At 45.5% G+C, this 19139-nt stretch overlaps 1 protein-coding gene across 3 annotated transcripts in view; it reads right to left on the minus strand.

The window, feature by feature from the left end:
- Positions 1-756: 756 nt before the first annotated feature.
- Positions 757-19139, minus strand: part of TYK2 (tyrosine kinase 2) — a 43039-nt gene continuing 24656 nt past the window's right edge. For all 3 annotated transcript variants that reach the window (XM_058861757.1, XM_058861758.1, XM_058861759.1), the window contains 13 exons: positions 18100-18273; positions 16569-16656; positions 16359-16486; positions 14907-15042; positions 13670-13821; positions 13442-13592; positions 11562-11659; positions 11131-11323; positions 10845-10963; positions 9513-9685; positions 5828-5945; positions 3359-3469; positions 757-1438 (listed from right to left, as the gene is read on the minus strand). In XM_058861757.1, the coding sequence (XP_058717740.1) occupies positions 1304-1438; positions 3359-3469; positions 5828-5945; positions 9513-9685; positions 10845-10963; positions 11131-11323; positions 11562-11659; positions 13442-13592; positions 13670-13821; positions 14907-15042; positions 16359-16486; positions 16569-16656; positions 18100-18273 (1776 nt within the window). In that variant the 3' untranslated portion in view covers positions 757-1303. The remainder of the gene's footprint in view (positions 1439-3358; positions 3470-5827; positions 5946-9512; positions 9686-10844; positions 10964-11130; positions 11324-11561; positions 11660-13441; positions 13593-13669; positions 13822-14906; positions 15043-16358; positions 16487-16568; positions 16657-18099; positions 18274-19139) is intronic.

Consider the following 19139-nt stretch of genomic DNA (forward strand, 5'->3'; position numbering starts at 1 on the left):
CTGGATTTTTTTTGGGAAAAGATCCCAAATCCTGGTGGGATTCAGCCTCTCCCACACCCCAAAAAAATGACCCCGATCCCAAAATTTGGGGGAGTCGGGAATTCCTTGGGAGGAATTGGGAATAAGGCAACAATTCCATAAAAATTCCATGAAAATTCCATGAAAATTCCATGAAAATCCCATGAAAATTCCATGAAAATCCCATGAAAATTCCATTAAAATCCCATGAAAATTCCATGAAAATTCCATTAAAATCCCATGAAAATTCCATGAAAATTCCATTAAAATCCCACGAAAATTCCATGAAAATCCCATGAAAATTCCATGAAAATTCCATGAAAATCCCATGAAAATTCCATGAAAATCCCATGAAAATCCCATGAAAATTCCATTAAAATCCCATGAAAATTCCATGAAAATTCCATGAAAATCCCACAAAAAATTCCATTAAAATCCCACCAAAATTCCAATTTTTTTCCACCTCAAAATCTTCGTTCAGGGGAAAATTGGGAATTTTGGGGGGGTCTGGATCCAGAATTTTGGGATTTTGGGGGGGTTTGGATCCAGAATTTCGGGATTTTGGATCCAGAATTTTGGGATTTGGATCCAGAATTTTGGGATTTGGATCCAGAATTTTGGGATTTTGGATCCAGAATTTTGGGATTTTGGATCCAGAGTTTTTGGGGTTTCCACTTTTTTTTCCATGGAATTTTTGTGGTTTTTTTCCCCCCCATTCCATAAATTTTTTGGGGGGGATTTCTTCTCATTCCATGAAATTTTTGGGGATTTTCCCCCCATTCCATGATTTTTTATTTTTTTGTGGTTTTTCCACCCCATTCCATGAAATTTTTTTGGGGATTTCAACCCAAGTTTAATGAAATTTTTGGGAATTTCACCCCCAATTTCATAAATTTTTTTGGGATTTCCCCTCATTCCATGGGATTTTTTGGGATTTCCTTTCATTCCATGAAATTTTTTGGGATTTCCTCTCATTCCATGGGATTTTTTGGGAATTTCCCCTCATTCCATGGGATTTTTTTGGGATTTCCCCTCATTCCATGGGATTTTTTTGGGAATTTCCCCTCATTCCATGGAATTTTTTTGGATTTCCCCTCATTCCATGGATTTTTTTTGGATTTCCCCTCATTCCATGGGATTTTTTTGGGATTTTCCTCTCATTCCATGGGATTTTTTTGGATTTCCCCTCATTCCATGGGATTTTTTGGGATTTTCCTCTCATTCCATGGGATTTTTTTGGGATTTCCCCTCATTCCATGGGATTTTTTGGGAATTCCCTGCTCCCTCAGCAGAGGCTGAAGACGGAAGGGGCCTGGCTCCGATATTTTTCCTGGAAATTCTTCAGGATTGGGATGAGGTTGGGAAAGGCCGGGCGGAACGAGGCCTCGGCCTCCCAGCAGTTCTTCATCAGCCGGTAAATCTGGGGGGGAAAAAAGCTGGAAAATCCTGGAAAAATCCCATCCCCATTCCCCATTTCCCATTTCCCATTCCCAGTCCCATTCCCAGTTCCCATTCCCAGTTCCCATTCCCATTATTTCCTATTCCCATTCCCAGTTCCCATTCCCATTATTCCCAATTATTCCCCATTATTCCCCATTCCCATTATTTCCCATTATTTCCCATTCCCATTATTTCCCATTCCCATTCCTATTATTCCCATTATTTCCCATTATTCCCCATTATTTCCCATTCCCATTATTCCCCATTCCCATTCCCATTATTCCCATTATCCCATTATTTCCCATTCCCATTATTTCCCATTCCCATTATTCCCATTATCCCATTTTTTCCCATTATTCCCATTATCCCATTATTCCCATTATTCCCATTATCCTATTATTCCCATTATCCCATTATTCCCATTCCCATTATTCCCATTATTCCCCATTCCCATTCTCATTATTCCCATTCCCATCATTCCCATTATCCCATTATTTCCCATTATCCCATTATCCCATTATTCCCATTATTCCCCATCCCCATTCTCATTATTCCCATTCCCATCATTCCCATTATCCCATTATTTCCCATTATCCCATTATCCCATTATTCCCATTATTCCCCATCCCCATTCCCATTATTCCCATTATCCCCATCATTCCCATTATCCCATTATTTCCCATTCCCATTCCCATTATTCCCATTATTCCATTATCCCATTATTCCCATTATCCCATTATCCCATTATTCCCATTATTCCCATTATCCCATTATTCCCATTATGCCATTATTCCCATTATTCCCATTATTCCCATTATTCCCATTATCCCATTATTCCCATTATCCCATTATTCCCATTATCCCATTATCCCCATTATCCCATTATCCCCATTATTCCCATTATTCCCATTATCCCATCATTCCCATTATTCCCATTATTTCCCATTATCCCATTATTCCCATTATCCCCATTATCCCATTATTCCCATTATCCCATTATTCCCATTATTCCCATTATCCCATTATTCCCATTATTCCATTATTCCCATTATTCCCATTATTCCCATTATCTCATTATTCCCATTCCCTTATTCCCATTATTCCCATTCCCATTATTCCCATTATTCCCCATTCCCATTCCCATTATTCCCATTATTCCCATTATCCCATTATTCCCATTCCCTTATTCCCATTATTCCCATTCCCATTATTCCCATTATTCCCCATTCCCATTATTCCCATTATTCCCATTATCCCATTCCCATTATCCCATTATTCCCATTATTCCCATTATCACATTATTCCCATTATCCCATTATTCCCATTATCCCATTATTCCCATTCCCATTATTCCCATTATCCCATTATCCCATTATTCCCCATTCCCATTATTCCCATTATCCCATTATTCCCATTATTCCCATTATCCCATTATTCCCATTATTCCCATTATCCCATTATCCCATTATTCCCATTATTCCCATTATCCCATTATTCCCCATTCCCATTCCCATTATTCCCATTATCCCATTATTCCCATTATTCCCATTATCCCATTATTCCCATTATTCCCATTATCCCATTATTCCCATCATTCCCATTATTCCCATTATCCCATTATCCCATTATTCCCATTATCCCATTATCCCATTTTTTCCCATTATTCCCATTATTCCCATTATCCCATTATCCCATTTTTTCCCATCATTCCCATCATTCCCATTATTCCCATTTTTTCCCCATTATCCCATTATTCCCATTATTCCCATTATTCCCATTATCCCATCATTCCCATTATCCCATTATTCCCATCATTCCCATTATCCCATTATCCCATCATTCCCATTATTCCCATTATCCCATCATTCCCATCATTCCCATTATTCCCATTTTTTCCCACCTCACAGGGACAATCCCCCGGCACCGGGAGCCTCCTCCCCCTCTCCAGGAGCTCAATCAGCCTCAGCACCGTCATCTGGCCCTGGGTGGCTCCGATCATCTCCAGGAATTTCTGCCCAAAAATTCCCAAAATCCACGGGGAAATCCTGGATTTCAGCCCCAAATCCCAAAATCCGTGGGAAAATCCCGGATTTCATCCCAAAATCCATGGGAAAATCCCATATTTCAGGCCTCAAATCCATGGGAAAATCCCAGATCTCATCCCTAAACCCCCAAATCCATGGGAAAATCCCAGATTTCATCCCCAAACCCCAAAATCCATGAGGAAATCCCGGATTTGGGGCCCAAATCCGTGGGGAAAATCCTGAATTTCACCCCCAAACCCCCAAATCCATGGGGAAAATCCCGAATTTCATCCCCCAAATCCATGGGAAAATCCCAGATTTCATCCCCAAACCCCAAAATCCATGAGGAAAATCCCGGATTTCATCCCCAAATCCATGGGAAAATCCCAGATTTCATCCCCAAACGCCCAAATCCACGGGGAAAATCCCGGATTTCATCCCCAAACTCCAAAATCCATGGGAAAATCCCGGATTTCATCCCCAAACCCCCAAATCCGTGGGGTAAATCCCAGATTTCATCCCCAAACCCCAAAATCCATGGGAAAATCCCGGATTTCATCCCAAATTCAACGGGAAAATCCCAGATCTCATCCCCAAACCCCCAAATCCATGAGGAAAATCCCAGATTTCAATCCCAAACCCCAAAATCCATGGGAAAATCCCGGATTCCATCCCCAAATCCCAAAATCAATGAGAAAATCCTGGATTTCAACCCCCAAATCCACGGGAAAATCTCAGATTTCATCCCCAAATGCCCAAATCCGGGGGGAAAATCCTGAATTTCATCCCCAAACCCCGAAACCCACAGGAAAATCCCAGATTTCATCCCCAAACCCCAAAATCCGTGGGGTAAAACCCAGATTTCATCTCAAATTCAACGGGAAAATCCCAGATTTCATCCCCAAACCCACGGGAAAATCCCGGATTTCAATCCCAAACCCCCAAAATCCATGGGAAAATCCCGGAATACATCCCCAAATCCATGGGAAAATCCCGGATTCCATCCCCAAATCCATGGGAAAATCCCGGAATCCATCCCCAAACCCCAAAATCCATGGGAAAATCCCAGATTTCATCCCCAAACTCCCAAATCTGTGGGGAAAATCCTGGATTTCATCCCCAAACCCCAAAATCCATGGGAAAATCCTGGATTTCATACCCAAACCCCCCAAATCCATGGGAAAATCCCGGATTTGGGGCCCAAATCCTTGGGGAAAATCCTGAATTTCATCCCCAAACCCCCAAATCCAGGGGAAAATCCTGGATTTCAATCCGAAATCCCAAAATCAATGAGAAAAATCCCAGTTTTCAGCCCCAAACCTATGGGAAAAACCTGGATTTCTGGGCTTCAAACCCCAAAATCCATGGGGAAAATCCCAGATTTCATCCCCAAACCCCAAAATCCATGGGGAAAATCCTGGATTTCATCCCCAAATCCATGGGAAAATCCCGGATCCCATCCCCAAATCCATGGGAAAATCCCAGATTCCATCCCCAAATCCATGGGAAAATCCCGGATTTCATCCCAAATCCATGGGAAAATCCCGGATCCCATCCCCAAATCCATGGGAAAATCCCGGATTTCATCCCAAATTCAATGGGAAAATCCCAGATTTCATTCCCAAATTCAACGTGAAAATCCCAAATTTCATCCCCAAACCCCCAAATCCATGGGAAAATCCTGGATTTCATCCCCAAACCCCAAAATCCGTGGGAAAAATCCCGGATTTCATCCCCAAATCCCCAAATCCGTGGGGAAAATCCCAGATTTCATCCCCAAACCCCCAAATCCATGAGGAAAATCCCGGATTTCATCCCCAAACCCCAAAATCCATGAGGAAATCCCGGATTTGGGGCCCAAATCCGTGGGGAAAATCCTGAATTTCATCCCCAAACCCCCAAATCCGTGGGGAAAATCCCGAATTTCATCCCCAAATCCATGGGAAAATCCCGGATTCCATCCCCAAATCCATGGGAAAATCCCGGATTTCATCTCCAAACCCCAAATCCATGGGAAAATCCCATATTTCAGGCCTCAAATCCATGGGAAAATTGCAGATTTCATCCCCAAACCCCAAAATCCGTGGGGTAAAACCCAGATTTCATCCCCAAACCCACGGGAAAATCCCGGATTTCATCCCCAAATCCATGGGAAAATCCCGGATTTCATCCCCAAATCCGTGGGGAAAATCCCGGATTTCATCCCCAAAACCCCAAAATCCATGGGAAAATCCTGGATTTCATCCCCAAACCCCCAAATCCATGGGAAAATCCCGGATTCCATCCCCAAATCCATGGGAAAATCCCGGATTCCATCCCCAAATCCCGGGAATTCCGTCACTCACGGCTGGGGGGCTGCAGCCGGGCTCGCAGCGCGTCAGGAGCTCGTAGAGCGTCACCCCGAAGGACCAAACGTCGGAGGCGTAATAAAATTTACATTCCTTGAGGCATTCCGGGGCGTACCTGGAGGGTTTGGGATCAGGAAATTCGGGATTTGGGATGGGGAGGAGTGGGAATGGGAAATGGGGATGGGGAATAATTCCAAATATCCAAAAAAAAAAACAATAGGGGTATTAAAATATCCCAGGGATCGCAAATAATCCAAATGGAGACATCAAAAAAACCCCAGAGAGCCCAAAAATCCCAAATGGAGACACCAAAATAACCCCAGAGACCCCAAAAAAACCAAATAGAACCAAAAATATCCCAAATAGAGACACCAAAATAACCCCAGAGTCCCCAAAAAACCCCAAATAGAACAAAAAAAAACCCCAGAGACCCCAAAAATCCCAAATGGAGACACCAAAATAACCCCACAGACCCCAAAAAAACCAAATAGAACAAAAAAAATCCCAGAGACACAAAAATATCCCAAATAGAGACCCCAAAAAACCCAAAATAACCCAAAAATAACCCAAATAGAGACACCAAAAAACCCCAGAGACCCCAAAAAACCCAAATAGAACAAAAAAAAAAACCCAGAGACCCCAAAAATCCCAAATAGAACAAAAAAAAAACCCCAGAGACTCCAAAAAAACCAAATAGAACCAAAAATAACCCAAAGAGAGACACCAAAAAACCCCAGAGACCCCAAAAAAACCAAATAGAACAAAAAAAACCCCCAGAGACCCCAAAAAAACCAAATGGAGACACCAAAATAACCCCAGAGACCCCAAAAATCCCAAATAGAACAAAAAAAAAACCCCAGAGACCCCAAAAAACCCAAATGGAGACACCAAAATAACCCCAGAGACCCCAAAAAACCCAAATGGAGACACCAAAATAACCCCAGAGACCCCAAAAAACCCAAATAGAACAAAAAAAAAACCCCAGAGACCCCAAAATAACCCCAGAGACCCCAAAAAAACCCAAATAGAACCAAAAATAGCCCAAATAGAGACACCAAAAAACCCCAGAGACCCCAAAAAAACCAAATAGAACCAAAAATATCCCAAATAGAGACACCAAAAAACCCAAATAGAACAAAAAAAAACCCCAGAGACCCCAAAAATCCCAAATGGAGACACCAAAATAACCCCAGAGACCCCAAAAAACCCAAATGGAACAAAAAAAAAACCCCAGAGATACCAAAAAAACGAAATAGAACAAAAAAAAAAACCCAGAGACCCCAAAAATCCCAAATAGAACAAAAAAAAAACCCCAGAGACCCCAAAAAACCCAAATGGAGACACCAAAATAACCCCACAGATGCCAAAAAAACCAAATAGAACCAAAAATAACCCAAAGAGAGACACCAAAAAAACCCAGAGACCCCAAAATATCCCAAATAGAGACACCAAAAAACCCCAGAGACCCCAAAAATCCCAAATGGAGACACCAAAATAACCCCAGAGACCCCAAAAAAACCAAATAGAACCAAAAATATCCCAAATAGAGACACCAAAAAACCCCAGAGACCCCAAAAAAACCAAATAGAACCAAAAATATCCCAAATGGAGACACCAAAATAACCCCAGAGACCCCAAAAAAACGCAAATAGAACCAAAATAAACCCAGAGACCCCAAAAATCCCAAATGGAACCAAAATAACCCCACAGACCCCAAAAAAACCAAATAGAACCAAAAATATCCCAAATAGAGACACCAAAAAACCCCAGAGACCCCAAAAATCCCAAATGGAGACATCAAAAAACCCCAGAGACCCTAAAAAAACCCAAAAGTAACCAAAAATAACCCAAATAGTGACCCCAAAAAACCCCAGAGACCCCACAAAACCCAAATAGAACAAAAAAAACCCCAGAGATACCAAAAATCCCAAATAGAACAAAAAAAAAATCCCAGAGACCCCAAAAAACCCAAATGGAGACACCAAAATAACCCCAGAGACCCCAAAAAAACCAAATAGAACCAAAAATATCCCAAATGGAGACACCAAAATAACCCCAGGGACCCCAAAAAAACCAAATAGAACCAAAAATATCCCAAATAGAGACACCAAAAAACCCCAGAGACCCCAAAAATCCCAAATGGAGACATCAAAAAACCCCAGAGACCCTAAAAAAACCCAAAAGTAACCAAAAATAACCCAAATAGAGACACCAAAAAACCCCAGAGACCCCACAAAACCCAAATAGAACAAAAAGAAACCCCAGAGATACCAAAAAACCCAAATAGAACCAAAAATAACCCAAATAGAGACACCAAAATAACCCCAGAGAACCCAAAAAAACCCAAAATCCCAGGGATTTCCCCCAAATTCCAACCTTCCCTATCCCAAATTGCCAAAAATTCCCCCAAATCCCAACCCTCCCCAACCCTAAAATCCCAGGAATTCCCCCAAAATTCCCATTATTTCCCCCAAAATTCCCATAAATTCCCCCAAATCCCAACCCTCCCCACCCTGAAATCCCAGAAATTCCCCCAAATTCCCAGAAATTCCCCCAAATCCCAACCCTAAAATCCCAGAAATTCCAGAAATTCCCCCAAATTCCCCCAAATCCCAACCCTAAAATCCCAGAAATTCCCCCAAATTCCCAGAAATTCCCCCAAATTCCCAGAAATTCCCCCAAATCCCAACTCTAAAATCCCAGAAATTCCAGAAATTCCCCCAAATTCCCAGAAATTCCCCCAAATCCCAACCCTAAAATCCCAGAAATTCCAGAAATCCCCCAAATTCCCAGAAATTCCCCCAAATCCCAACCCTAAAATCCCACAAATTCCAGAAATTCCCCCAAATTCCCAGAAATTCCCCCAAATCCCAACCCTCCCCAACCCTAAAATCCCACAAATTCCCCCAAAATCCCAGAAATTCCCCCAAATTCCCCCAAATCCCAACCCTAAAATCCCAGAAATTCCAGAAATTCCCCCAAATTCCCAGACATTCCCCCAAATCCCAACCCTAAAATCCCAGAAATTCCCCCAAATTCCCAAAAATTCCCCCAAATCCCAACCCTAAAATCCCACAAATTCCCCCAAAATCCCAGAAATTCCCCCAAATTCCCAGAAATTCCCCCAAATTCCCAGAAATTCCCCCAAATCCCAACCCTAAAATCCCACAAATTCCAGAAATTCCCCCAAATTCCCAGAAATTCCCCCAAATCCCAACCCTCCCCACCCTGAAATCCCAGAAATTCCCCCAAATTCCCAGAAATTCCCCCAAATTCCATTATTCCCTAAAATCCCAGAAATTCCAGAAATTCCCCCAAATTCCCAGAAATTCCCCCAAATCCCAACTCTAAAATCCCAGAAATTCCAGAAATTCCCCCAAATCCCAACCCTAAAATCCCAGAAATTCCCCCAAATTCCCCCAAATTCCCAGAAATTCCCCCAAATTCCCCCAAATCCCAACCCTAAAATCCCAGAATTTCCCCCAAATTCCCAAAAACCCCCCCAAATCCCACCAGGAAACAAAAAACCCCACAACAACCTTCAAACAACAAAACTTTCAGGAATCCCCCCCAAACCCCCAAATTTTTTTTTAATGCAATTCCTTAATTTTTTACATTCCAGCATCCCCAAAATCCTCGGAAATTCCCAAAATTCCCGAGGGGAAATCCCGGAATTGCTCACCAGAAGACGGGGCTGTCGCCGTCCTCGCGTACCCGGTAATAATCGTGACCCTCGGGGACGGCCTTGGCCAAACCAAAATCCCCGATTTTCACCACGTGTTCGTTTTCCAGGAGAACATTCCGGGCTGCCAGATCCCGGTGGATGTAGTGCAGGGAATGCAGGTAGGCCATGCCCTGGGAAAAAGGGGGAAAAAAGGGGAAAAAACGGGAAAAAAACGGGAATTTCGGGGGGGTTTGGAGGCGTTTTTTGGGAATTCGGATGGAATTTTTGGGGAATTCGGCTTCATTTTTGGGGATTCAGCCTTATTTATTGGGAATTCAGCCCATTTTTGGGGATTCAGCCCCATTTTTGGGAATTCAGCCTCATTTATTGGGAATTCAGCCTCATTTATTGGGAATTTAGCCTCATTTTTTTGAATTCAGACCCATTTTTTGGGAATTCAGCCCCATTTCCAAAGGCTCCAACCCCATTTTTGGGAATTCAGCCCCATTTTTGGGAATTCAGCCCCGTTTTTTGGGAATTCAGCCCCATTTTTTGGGAATTCAGCCCCATTTCCAAAGGCTCCAACCCCATTTTTTGGGAATCCAGCCCCACTTCCAAAGACTCCAACCCCATTTTTGGGAATTCAGCCCCATTTTTGGGAATTCAGATGCATTTTTTGGGAATTCAGCCCCATTTTTGGGAATTCAGCCTCATTTTTTGGGAATTCAGCCCCATTTTTTGGGAATTCAGCCCCATTTCCAAAGACTCCCTCCCCATTTTTTGAATTCAGCCCCATTTTTGGGAATCTAGCCCCATTTCCAAAGGCTCCAACCCCATTTTTGGGAATTCAGATGCATTTTTTGGGAATTCAGCCCCATTTTTGGGAATTCAGCCCCATTTTTGGGAATTCAGCCTCATTTATTGGGAATTCAGCCTCATTTTTTTGAATTCAGCCCCATTTTTGGGAATCCAACCCCATTTCCAAAGACTCCATCCCCATTTTTTGGGAATTCAGCCCCATTTTTGGGAATTCAGCCCCACTTCCAAAGGTCCATCCCCATTTTTTGGGAATTCAGCCTCATTTTTGGGAATTCAGCCCCATTTTTGGGAATTCAGCCCCATTTTTGGGAATTCAGCCCCATTTCCAAAGGGTCCAACCCCATTTTTTGGGAATTCACCCACATTTTTGGGAATCCAGCCCCATTTTTTGGGAATCCAGCCCCATTTCCAAAGACTCCAACCCCATTTTTTTGGGAACTCAGCCCCATTTTGGGGCTGTAACCCCCATTTTTGACCTGTTCACCCCATTTTTTTGGGAATCACCCCGTTTTTTCCGGGATCCTGGCTCACCTCACAGATCTGCTGGGCGAAGAGCAGGAGGTGGGAGAGGCTCAGGGGGTGTTTGGGCAGGAATTCCCGGAGGCTTCCGAGCGGGACGTATTCCATGATCAGCTGCACCACCTTGTCCCCTGCAATGGACACATTGAAATATTGAGATCCCACCCTGAAAACCCCCAAATTCCTGCCAAAACAGCCATTCCTTGCCCAAAAAAATGCGGGAATTGCTATTTTTTGGGGTTTTTTTTTAATCTCTCCGTGGTTGAATCCACTGGAAAAATCCAGATTTCTCCCTCACCCTGCTCGCTGCAGCACCCCTTGTACTTGACGATGTTCTCGTGGTATAAATTCTTCAGGATTTGGATTTCCTTTTTCCAGGAGCTCTGGAGCTGGGGGCTGCTCCCAGATTTTAGGGATTTCACCGCCACCATCTCCCCGGTGCCGTCGTTGGTGGGGTCATAACAGCACAGGCTCACCTTCCCAAAATGACCCTGGAAAAACAAGGAATTTTCGGGATTTGGGTGTGGGGAAAAAAAAAATAATAAAGATTTTGGGCTTTCCCTGTGCTGGGAGAATCCAGAGGGAAGGGATTTCAGAACTGGAGGGGGAAAATTAGCAGGGAAAATAGGTTGAAACGCTAAAATAAGGAATAAAAGGTGGAATTTTGGGTCCAGCCAGGGAAAGGAGGATTCTCAGGCGCAGAATTCCAGAAGTCAGGATGCCACTGACCTCTCCCAGCTCCCGGATTTTCTTCAGGTACCGCTTCTGGAAGACGGTGGGATCCGACACCGGGAAATCAGGATTCACCGACGAGACGTCCACCAGGTCTGTGAGGGAGCTTGGGTTTTCCTTTCTTCCCTTTTTCCCACAGAATCCCGGGATTTTCCCATTCCCGCCCTCACGCTGTGGCTGAGCTCCATCACGCCCCTTTCCCCCCACAGAATCCCGGGAATTTCTCTTTTCCCGACCCTCACACTGCGGCTGGAGCCGGCTGAACTCCCTCATATTTCCCTCACAGAATCCCGGGATTTATCCCATTCCCTCATCCAGGTATTTTATCCCCATTTTCCCCACAGAATCTCGGGATTTTCTCTTTTCCCGCCCTCACGGCACGGCCGGAGCCGGGTGGGCTCCCTCACGCCCCTTTCTCCCCACAGAATCCCGGGAATTTCTCTTTTCCCGACCCTCACACTGCGGCTGGAGCCGGCTGAACTCCCTCACATTTCCCTCACAGAATCCCGGGATTTATCCCATCCCCTCATCCAGGTATTTTATCCCCATTTTCCCCACAGAATCCCGCGATTTTCCCATTCCCGCCCTCACGGCACGGCCGGAGCCGGGTGGGCTCCCTCACGCCCCTTTCTCCCACAGAATCCCGGGAATTTCTCTTTTCCCGACCCTCACACTGCGGCTGGAGCCGGGTGAGCTCCCTCACATTTCCCTCACAGAATCCCGGGATTTATCCCATTCCCTCATCCAGGTATTTTATCCCCATTTTCCCCACAGAATCTCGGGATTTTCTCTTTTCCCGCCCTCACGGCACGGCCGGAGCCGGGTGAGCTCCCTCACGCCCCTTTCCCCCCACAGAATCCCGGGAATTTCTCTTTTCCCGACCCTCACACTGCGGCTGGAGCCGGCTGAGCTCCCTCATATTTCCCCCTCAGAATCCCGGGATTTATCCCATTCCCTCATCCAGGTCCTTTATCCCCATTTTCCCCACAGAATCCCGGGATTTATCCCATTCCCGCCCTCACGCTGCGGCTGGAGCCGGGTGAGTTCCCTCACATTTCCCTCACACAATCCCGGGATTTTCCCCTCTCCCACCCTCACGGCATGGCTGGAGCCGGCTGAACTCCCTCATATTTCCCCCTCAGAATCCCGGCATTTTTCCCCACTCCCTCATCCAGGTCCTTTATCCCCATTTTCCCCACAGAATCCCGGGATTTATCCCATCCCCTCATTCAGGACCCTTATCCCCATTTTCCCCACAGAATCCGGGGATTTTCCCCTTCCCGCCCTCAAGGCACGGCTGGAGCCGGGTGAGCTCCCTCAGGCCCTTTTCCCCCTCAGAATCCCGGGATTTTCCCCATTCCCTCATCCAGGTCCTTTATCCCCATTTTCCCCCACAGAATCCCGGGAGTTCCCCTCTCCCGCCCTCACACTGCGCCTGGAGCCGGCTGATCTCTCTCATATTTCCCCCTCAGAATGCCGGGATTTTCCCCATTCCCTCATCCAGGTCCTTTATCCCCATTTTCCCCACAGAATCCCGGGATTTATCCCATTCCCGCCCTCACGCTGTGGCTGAGCTCCCTCACGCCCCTTCCCCCCACAGAATCCCGGGATTTTCTCTTTTCCCGACCCCCACGGTACGTCCGGAGCCCGCTGAGCTCCCGGGATCTTCCCCATTCCCTCATCCGGGACCTTTATCCCCATTTTCCCCACAGAATCCCGGGAGTTCCCCTCTCCCGCCCTCACGCTGCGGCTGGAGCGGGCTGATCTCTCTCATATTTCCCCCTCAGAATGCCGGGATTTTCCCCATTCCCTCATCCAGGTCCTTTATCCCCATTTTCCCCACAGAATCCCGGGATTTATCCCATTCCCGCCCTCACGCTGCGGCTGGAGCCGGGTGAGCTCCCTCAGGACGGCTCGGAAGGACGGCCGCTCCCCGGGGCTGTAGTTGAGGCACCGGGAGATCAGCGAGGCCAATTCCCGGCAGGAAGGCTCCGGCAGCCGATGCCTCTTCTCATAAAAACGCTCCTTCTGCAGGAAAAAAACCAGGAAAAACTCCAACTCCAACCTCTGGAAATCCAAAACTCAGGAAAACAAGCGGGGATCACCTCGGAGGGAGTGCGCTCCTTCAGCGGGACATCGGCATCGAAGCAGATTTCCAGGAGAGTTGTCCCAAAACTCCATTTATCCGAGGCTGTGCTGAGGTTCCCGATATCCCGAATACATTCCGGAGCGATCCAGGGAATTCTGTCCACACGCTCTGAAAGAGAAGGTATTAAATGTTAATTTAATATTGATTTATGTGCTTGGGGGCGTCGAAGTAATGCCTTCGTGTGAAGGATTAAAATAGGGAATACGGATCGGTAAATACGGGATATTAAAGGTGGAAAATATGGGTTGTGAAGTGGAAAAAGATGGAATGTTAAAGGTGTAAAATATAGGAAATTTGGGATTTTAAAGGGATAAAATATGGGATTTCCGGCACTGGAATGGGGTTGGATCATCCCTGAGAGCAACTAAATACGGATTGCTAAATTCAGGATATTAAAGGTGGGAAATATGGGTTGTGAAGTGGAAAAAGATGGAATGTTAAAGGTGTAAAATATAGGAAATTTGGGGTTTTAAAGGGATAAAATATGGGATTTCCAGCACTGGAATGGGGTTGGATCATCCCTGAGAGCAACTAAATACGGATTGCTAAATTCAGGATATTAAAGGTGGAAAATATGGGTTGTGAAGTGGAAAAAGATGGAATGTTAAAGGTGTAAAATATAGGAAATCTGGGATTTTAAAGGGATAAAATATGGGATTTCCGGCACTGGAATGGGGTTGGATCATCCCTGAGAGCAACTAAATACGGATTGCTAAATTCAGGATATTAAAGGTGGGAAATATGGGTTGTGAAGTGGAAAAAGATGGAATGTTAAAGGTGTAAAATATAGGAAATTTGGGATTTTAAAGGGATAAAATATGGGATTTCCGGCACTGGAATGGGGTTGGATCATCCCTGAGAGCAACTAAATACGGATTGCTAAATTCAGGATATTAAAGGTGGAAAATATGGGTTGTGAAGTGGAAAAAGATGGAATGTTAAAGGTGTAAAATATAGGAAATTTGGGATTTTAAAGAGATAAAATATGGGATTTCCGGCACTGGAATGGGGTTGGATCATCCCTGAGTGCAGCTTTGGGAACCAAACCAGGTAAAATTCCCCTATTAAAATACCAAATATCAGGAAAACTCAAGCTGGAAAAGTTTGGGATACTTTGTGAAAAGAGCTCTGGCACATCCCATGGGAATTATTAGGGAAAAGGAAGATAAAATAAACTGGATTTTGTCCTGCACCTTCCCGGGAGAGCACGGTGAAGCTGACGCCGGGATCGCTGAGTTTCACGAAGGGCACGGATCCGTCCTCCAGCCCTTTCCTGGCCAGCAGGATATTCTTGGCACACACATTCCCATGGACCAGGTTTTTATCCTCCTGGGAAAAGCAGAGGGAGAAGGGGAAAATTATTGGGAAATCAAAAAAATAAATTAAAAAAAAAAAAATTAAAAAAAAAATTAGTTGTGGTTTATTTGTTGTAAATATTTTACTGTTCTCTGGGAATAAATTCTCTAATAATAAATGTTTCAATAATAAATTTCCTAATAATAAATTTCTAATAATAAATATCCCAATAATAAATTTCCTAATAATAAATTTTCTAATAATAAATCTCCCAATAATAATTTTTCTAATAATAAATCTCTCAATGATAAATTTCCTAATAATAAATTTCCCAATAATAAATCTCCCAATAATAATTTTTCTAATAATAAATCTCTCAATAATAAATTTCCTAATAATAAATTTTCTAATAATAAATCTCCCAATAATAATTTTTCTAATAATAAATCCCTCAATAATAAATTTCCTAATAATAAATTTTCTAATAATAAATCTCTCAATAATAATTTTTCTAATAATAAATCTCTCAATAATAAATTTCCTAATAACAAATTTTCTAATAATAAATCTCCCAATAATAATTTTTCTAATAATAAATCTCTCAATGATAAATTTCCTAATAATAAATTTTCTAATAATAAATCTCCCAATAATAATTTTTCTAATAATAAATCTCTCAATAATAAATTTCCTAATAATAAATTTTCTAATAATAAATCTCCCAATAATAATTTTTCTAATAATAAATCTCTCAATAATAAATTTCCTAATAATAAATTTTCTAATAATAAATCTCCCAATAATAATTTTTCTAATAATAAACCTCTCAATGATAAATTTCCTAATAATAAATTTCCCAATAATAAATCTCCCAATAATACATTTTCTAATAATAAATCTCCCAATAATAAATTTCCCAATAATAAATTTCTAATAATAAATCTTCCAATAATAAATTTCCCAATAATAAAAAGCTCCCCCACTAAAAAAATTCCTGGGATTATTTTTCCCCTAGAAAAAAGAAATATTAGGGAAAAATCCCAACAATGCCACAGGGGCATGTATTAAAATAATAAATTTTTATATATATATATATATATAATTTATAATTAAATAATAAATGAATAAATACGGAAAAATAAAATTAAAAACTGGAATTCCAGGCTGGAATTTTCACCTCCCTCTCTGGGAATTTTGCTCCAAAAAAAGGGAATAAAGGAGATTTTCCAACCCCATCACTCACCCCTCGCTTTTCCCACCTCCAAAACAACCCCAGAAATTTGGGAAAGATCCCGAAAATTCCATTTATTCCCATAAAAACGCCAGGGAATATTCCCAGCTGGAATTACCAGGTAGCTCAAGGCGCTCCCCAGCTGTTTGGCCACGGTGATTTTCCAGCCCACGGAGATCCTGCCCTTCTCCTTGCGGAGCAGCACGTCCAGCGGCCCGTGCTCCACAAACTCCTCCACCATGATGTCTGAGGGGTTGGGAAAAGCGGGATAATCCGCTGGGAATTGTTTTTTGGGAGGGATTTTGGGGGGATGCGGCGGAGGACTCACTCTCGGAGCCGCGGACGCAGACGCCGTGCACGAAGGCCAGGTGGACGTGGGACACCTGGGACATCAGGCTGGCGCTCTCGAAGAACGCCTGCGGGACAGCGGGAATGGAATCCCGGGATTCCTCAGGGATTCCTGGATTCCCCAGGGTATCCAGGGATTCCCCAGGGATTCCTGGATTCCCCAGGGCATCCAGGGATTCCCCAGGGATTCCTGGATTCCCCAGGGCATCCCGGGATTCCCCAGGGATTCCAGAGGGGATTCCAGGGTCAGGGGAATCCCGGGATTCCCCAGGGATTCCTGAGGGGATTCCAGGGCCAAGGGCATCCCGGGATTCGCCAGGGATTCCCCAGGGATTCCAGGGTCAGGGGCATCCCGGGATTCCCCAGGGATTCCCCAGGGATTCCTGAGGGCATCCCAGTGTCAAGGGCATCCCGGGATTCCCCAGGGATTCCCCAGGGATTCCAGGGTCAGGGGCATCCCGGGATTCCTGAGGGGATTCCTGGATTCCCCAGGGCATCCCGGGATTCCCCAGGGATTCCCCAGGGATTCCAGGGCCAAGGGCATCCCGGGATTCCCCAGGGATTCCTGGATTCCCCAGGGCATCCCGGGATTCCCCAGGGATTCCAGAGGGGATTCCAGGGCCAAGGGCATCCAGGGATCCCCCAGGGATTCCCCAGGGATTCCAGGGTCGGGGGCATCCCGGGATTCCCCAGGGATTCCCCAGGGATTCCAGTGCCAAGGGCATCCCGGGATTCCCGAGGGGATTCCAGGATTCCCAAGGGCATCCAGGGATTCCCCAGGGATTCCCCAAGGAATTCCAGGGTCAGGGGCATTCCAGGGATTCCCCAGGAATTCCCCAAGGATTCCAGGGTCAGGGGCATCCGGGGATTCCCAAGGGCATCCAGGGATTCCCCAGGGACTCCCCAGGGATTCCCCAGTGATTCCCCAGGGATTCCAGGATCAGGGGCATCCAGGGATTCCCCAGGGACTCCCCAGGGACTCCCCAGGGATTCCCCAGGGATTCCAGGGTCAGGGGCATTCCAGGGATTCCCCAGAGCAGGGCCAAGGGAATCCCGGGATCCCTCAGGGATTCCAGGGATTCCAGGGCCAGGGGCATCCCGGGATTCCCGAGAGCATTCCCAGCCCCTGAGAGCCCCATTCCAGCCCTCCTGGATCCAAATTCCAGCCCCCAGAGCCTCATTCCAACCCCTGGAGCCTCATTCCAACCCCTGGAGCCTCATTCCAACCCCTGGAGCCTCATTCCAGCCCTTTTGGAGCCAAATTCCAGCCCTTTTGGAGCCAAATTCCAGCCCCTGGAGCCAAATTCCAACCCCTGGGACCTAATTCCAACCCCTGGAGCCTCATTCCAGCCCTTCTGGAGCCAAATTCCAACCCTTGGATCCATTTTCAAGCCCCTGGAGCCAAATTCCAGCCCCTGGATCCTCATCCCAGCCCTTTCGGAGCCGAACTCCACCTCTGGATCCCTCTCCTGGATCCCCCGGATCCCTGGGATCCCATTCCCGGGGCTCACCAGGGCGATGTCCCTGTGGCTGGGATCCAGCACTTTGAGCACCACCCGCATCTCCCGCCCGTTGTTGTTGTTCTGCTCCGCGGAAAAATCCTCCTCGTCGTTCCCGGAATTCCCGCAGACGCTCAGGATCCCCTCGTAGATGTTGGTCCGGGTGCCCTGGCCCAGGTGGGAGCGCTGGGAAAACCGGGAAAAGCGGCGGCTGTTGGATGCGGGAAGGTGGGAATTCTCACTCGGATTCATCCGTGGATGGATCCCGGGAAGGGAGAGGGAAAATGCCGGGAAAGAAGAGTGGATCCCTCCAACTCTCTTAATGAATCCCGGGAATCTGAGCAGTGAAAATCCCGGGAATCTGAGCTGTGAAAATCCCGGGAATCTGGGCAGTGAAAATGCCGGGAAAGCAGAGTGGATCCCTCCAACTCTCTTAATGAATCCCGGGAATCTGAGCAGTGAAAATCCCGGGAATCTGAGCAGCGAAAATCCCAGGAATCAGAGCAGTGAAAATCCCAGGAATCTGGGCAGTGAAAATCCCGGGAATCTGAGCTGTGAAAATCCCAGGAAAGCTGAGCTGAGCCTTCCAGTTTCCCCACATAATCCCAGGAATCTGAGCAGTGAAAATCCCAGGAATCAGAGCAGTGAAAATTCCAGGAATCTGGGAAGTGAAAATCCCGGGAATCTGAGCTGTGAAAATCCCGGGAAAGCAGAGTGGATCCCTCCAACTCTCTCAATGAATCCCAGGAATCTGAGCAGTGAAAATCCCAGGAATCTGAGCAGTGAAAATCCGGGGAATCTGAGCAGTGAAAATCCCAGGAATCTGAGCAGTGAAAATCCGGGGAATCAGAGCAGTGAAAATCCCGGGAATCTGAGCTGTGAAAATCCCGGGAATCAGAGCAGTGGGAATCCCGGGAATCTGAGCTGTGAAAATCCTGGGAATCTGAGCAGTGAAAATCCCGGGAATCAGGAGCAGCGGGAATCCCAGGAATCAGAGCAGCGGAAATCCCGGGAATCAGGTGCAGTGGGAATCCCGGGAATCAGGTGCAGTG

This window comes from Poecile atricapillus, chromosome 39, assembly GCF_030490865.1.
Source record: "Poecile atricapillus isolate bPoeAtr1 chromosome 39, bPoeAtr1.hap1, whole genome shotgun sequence".
NCBI lineage: Eukaryota > Metazoa > Chordata > Aves > Passeriformes > Paridae > Poecile > Poecile atricapillus.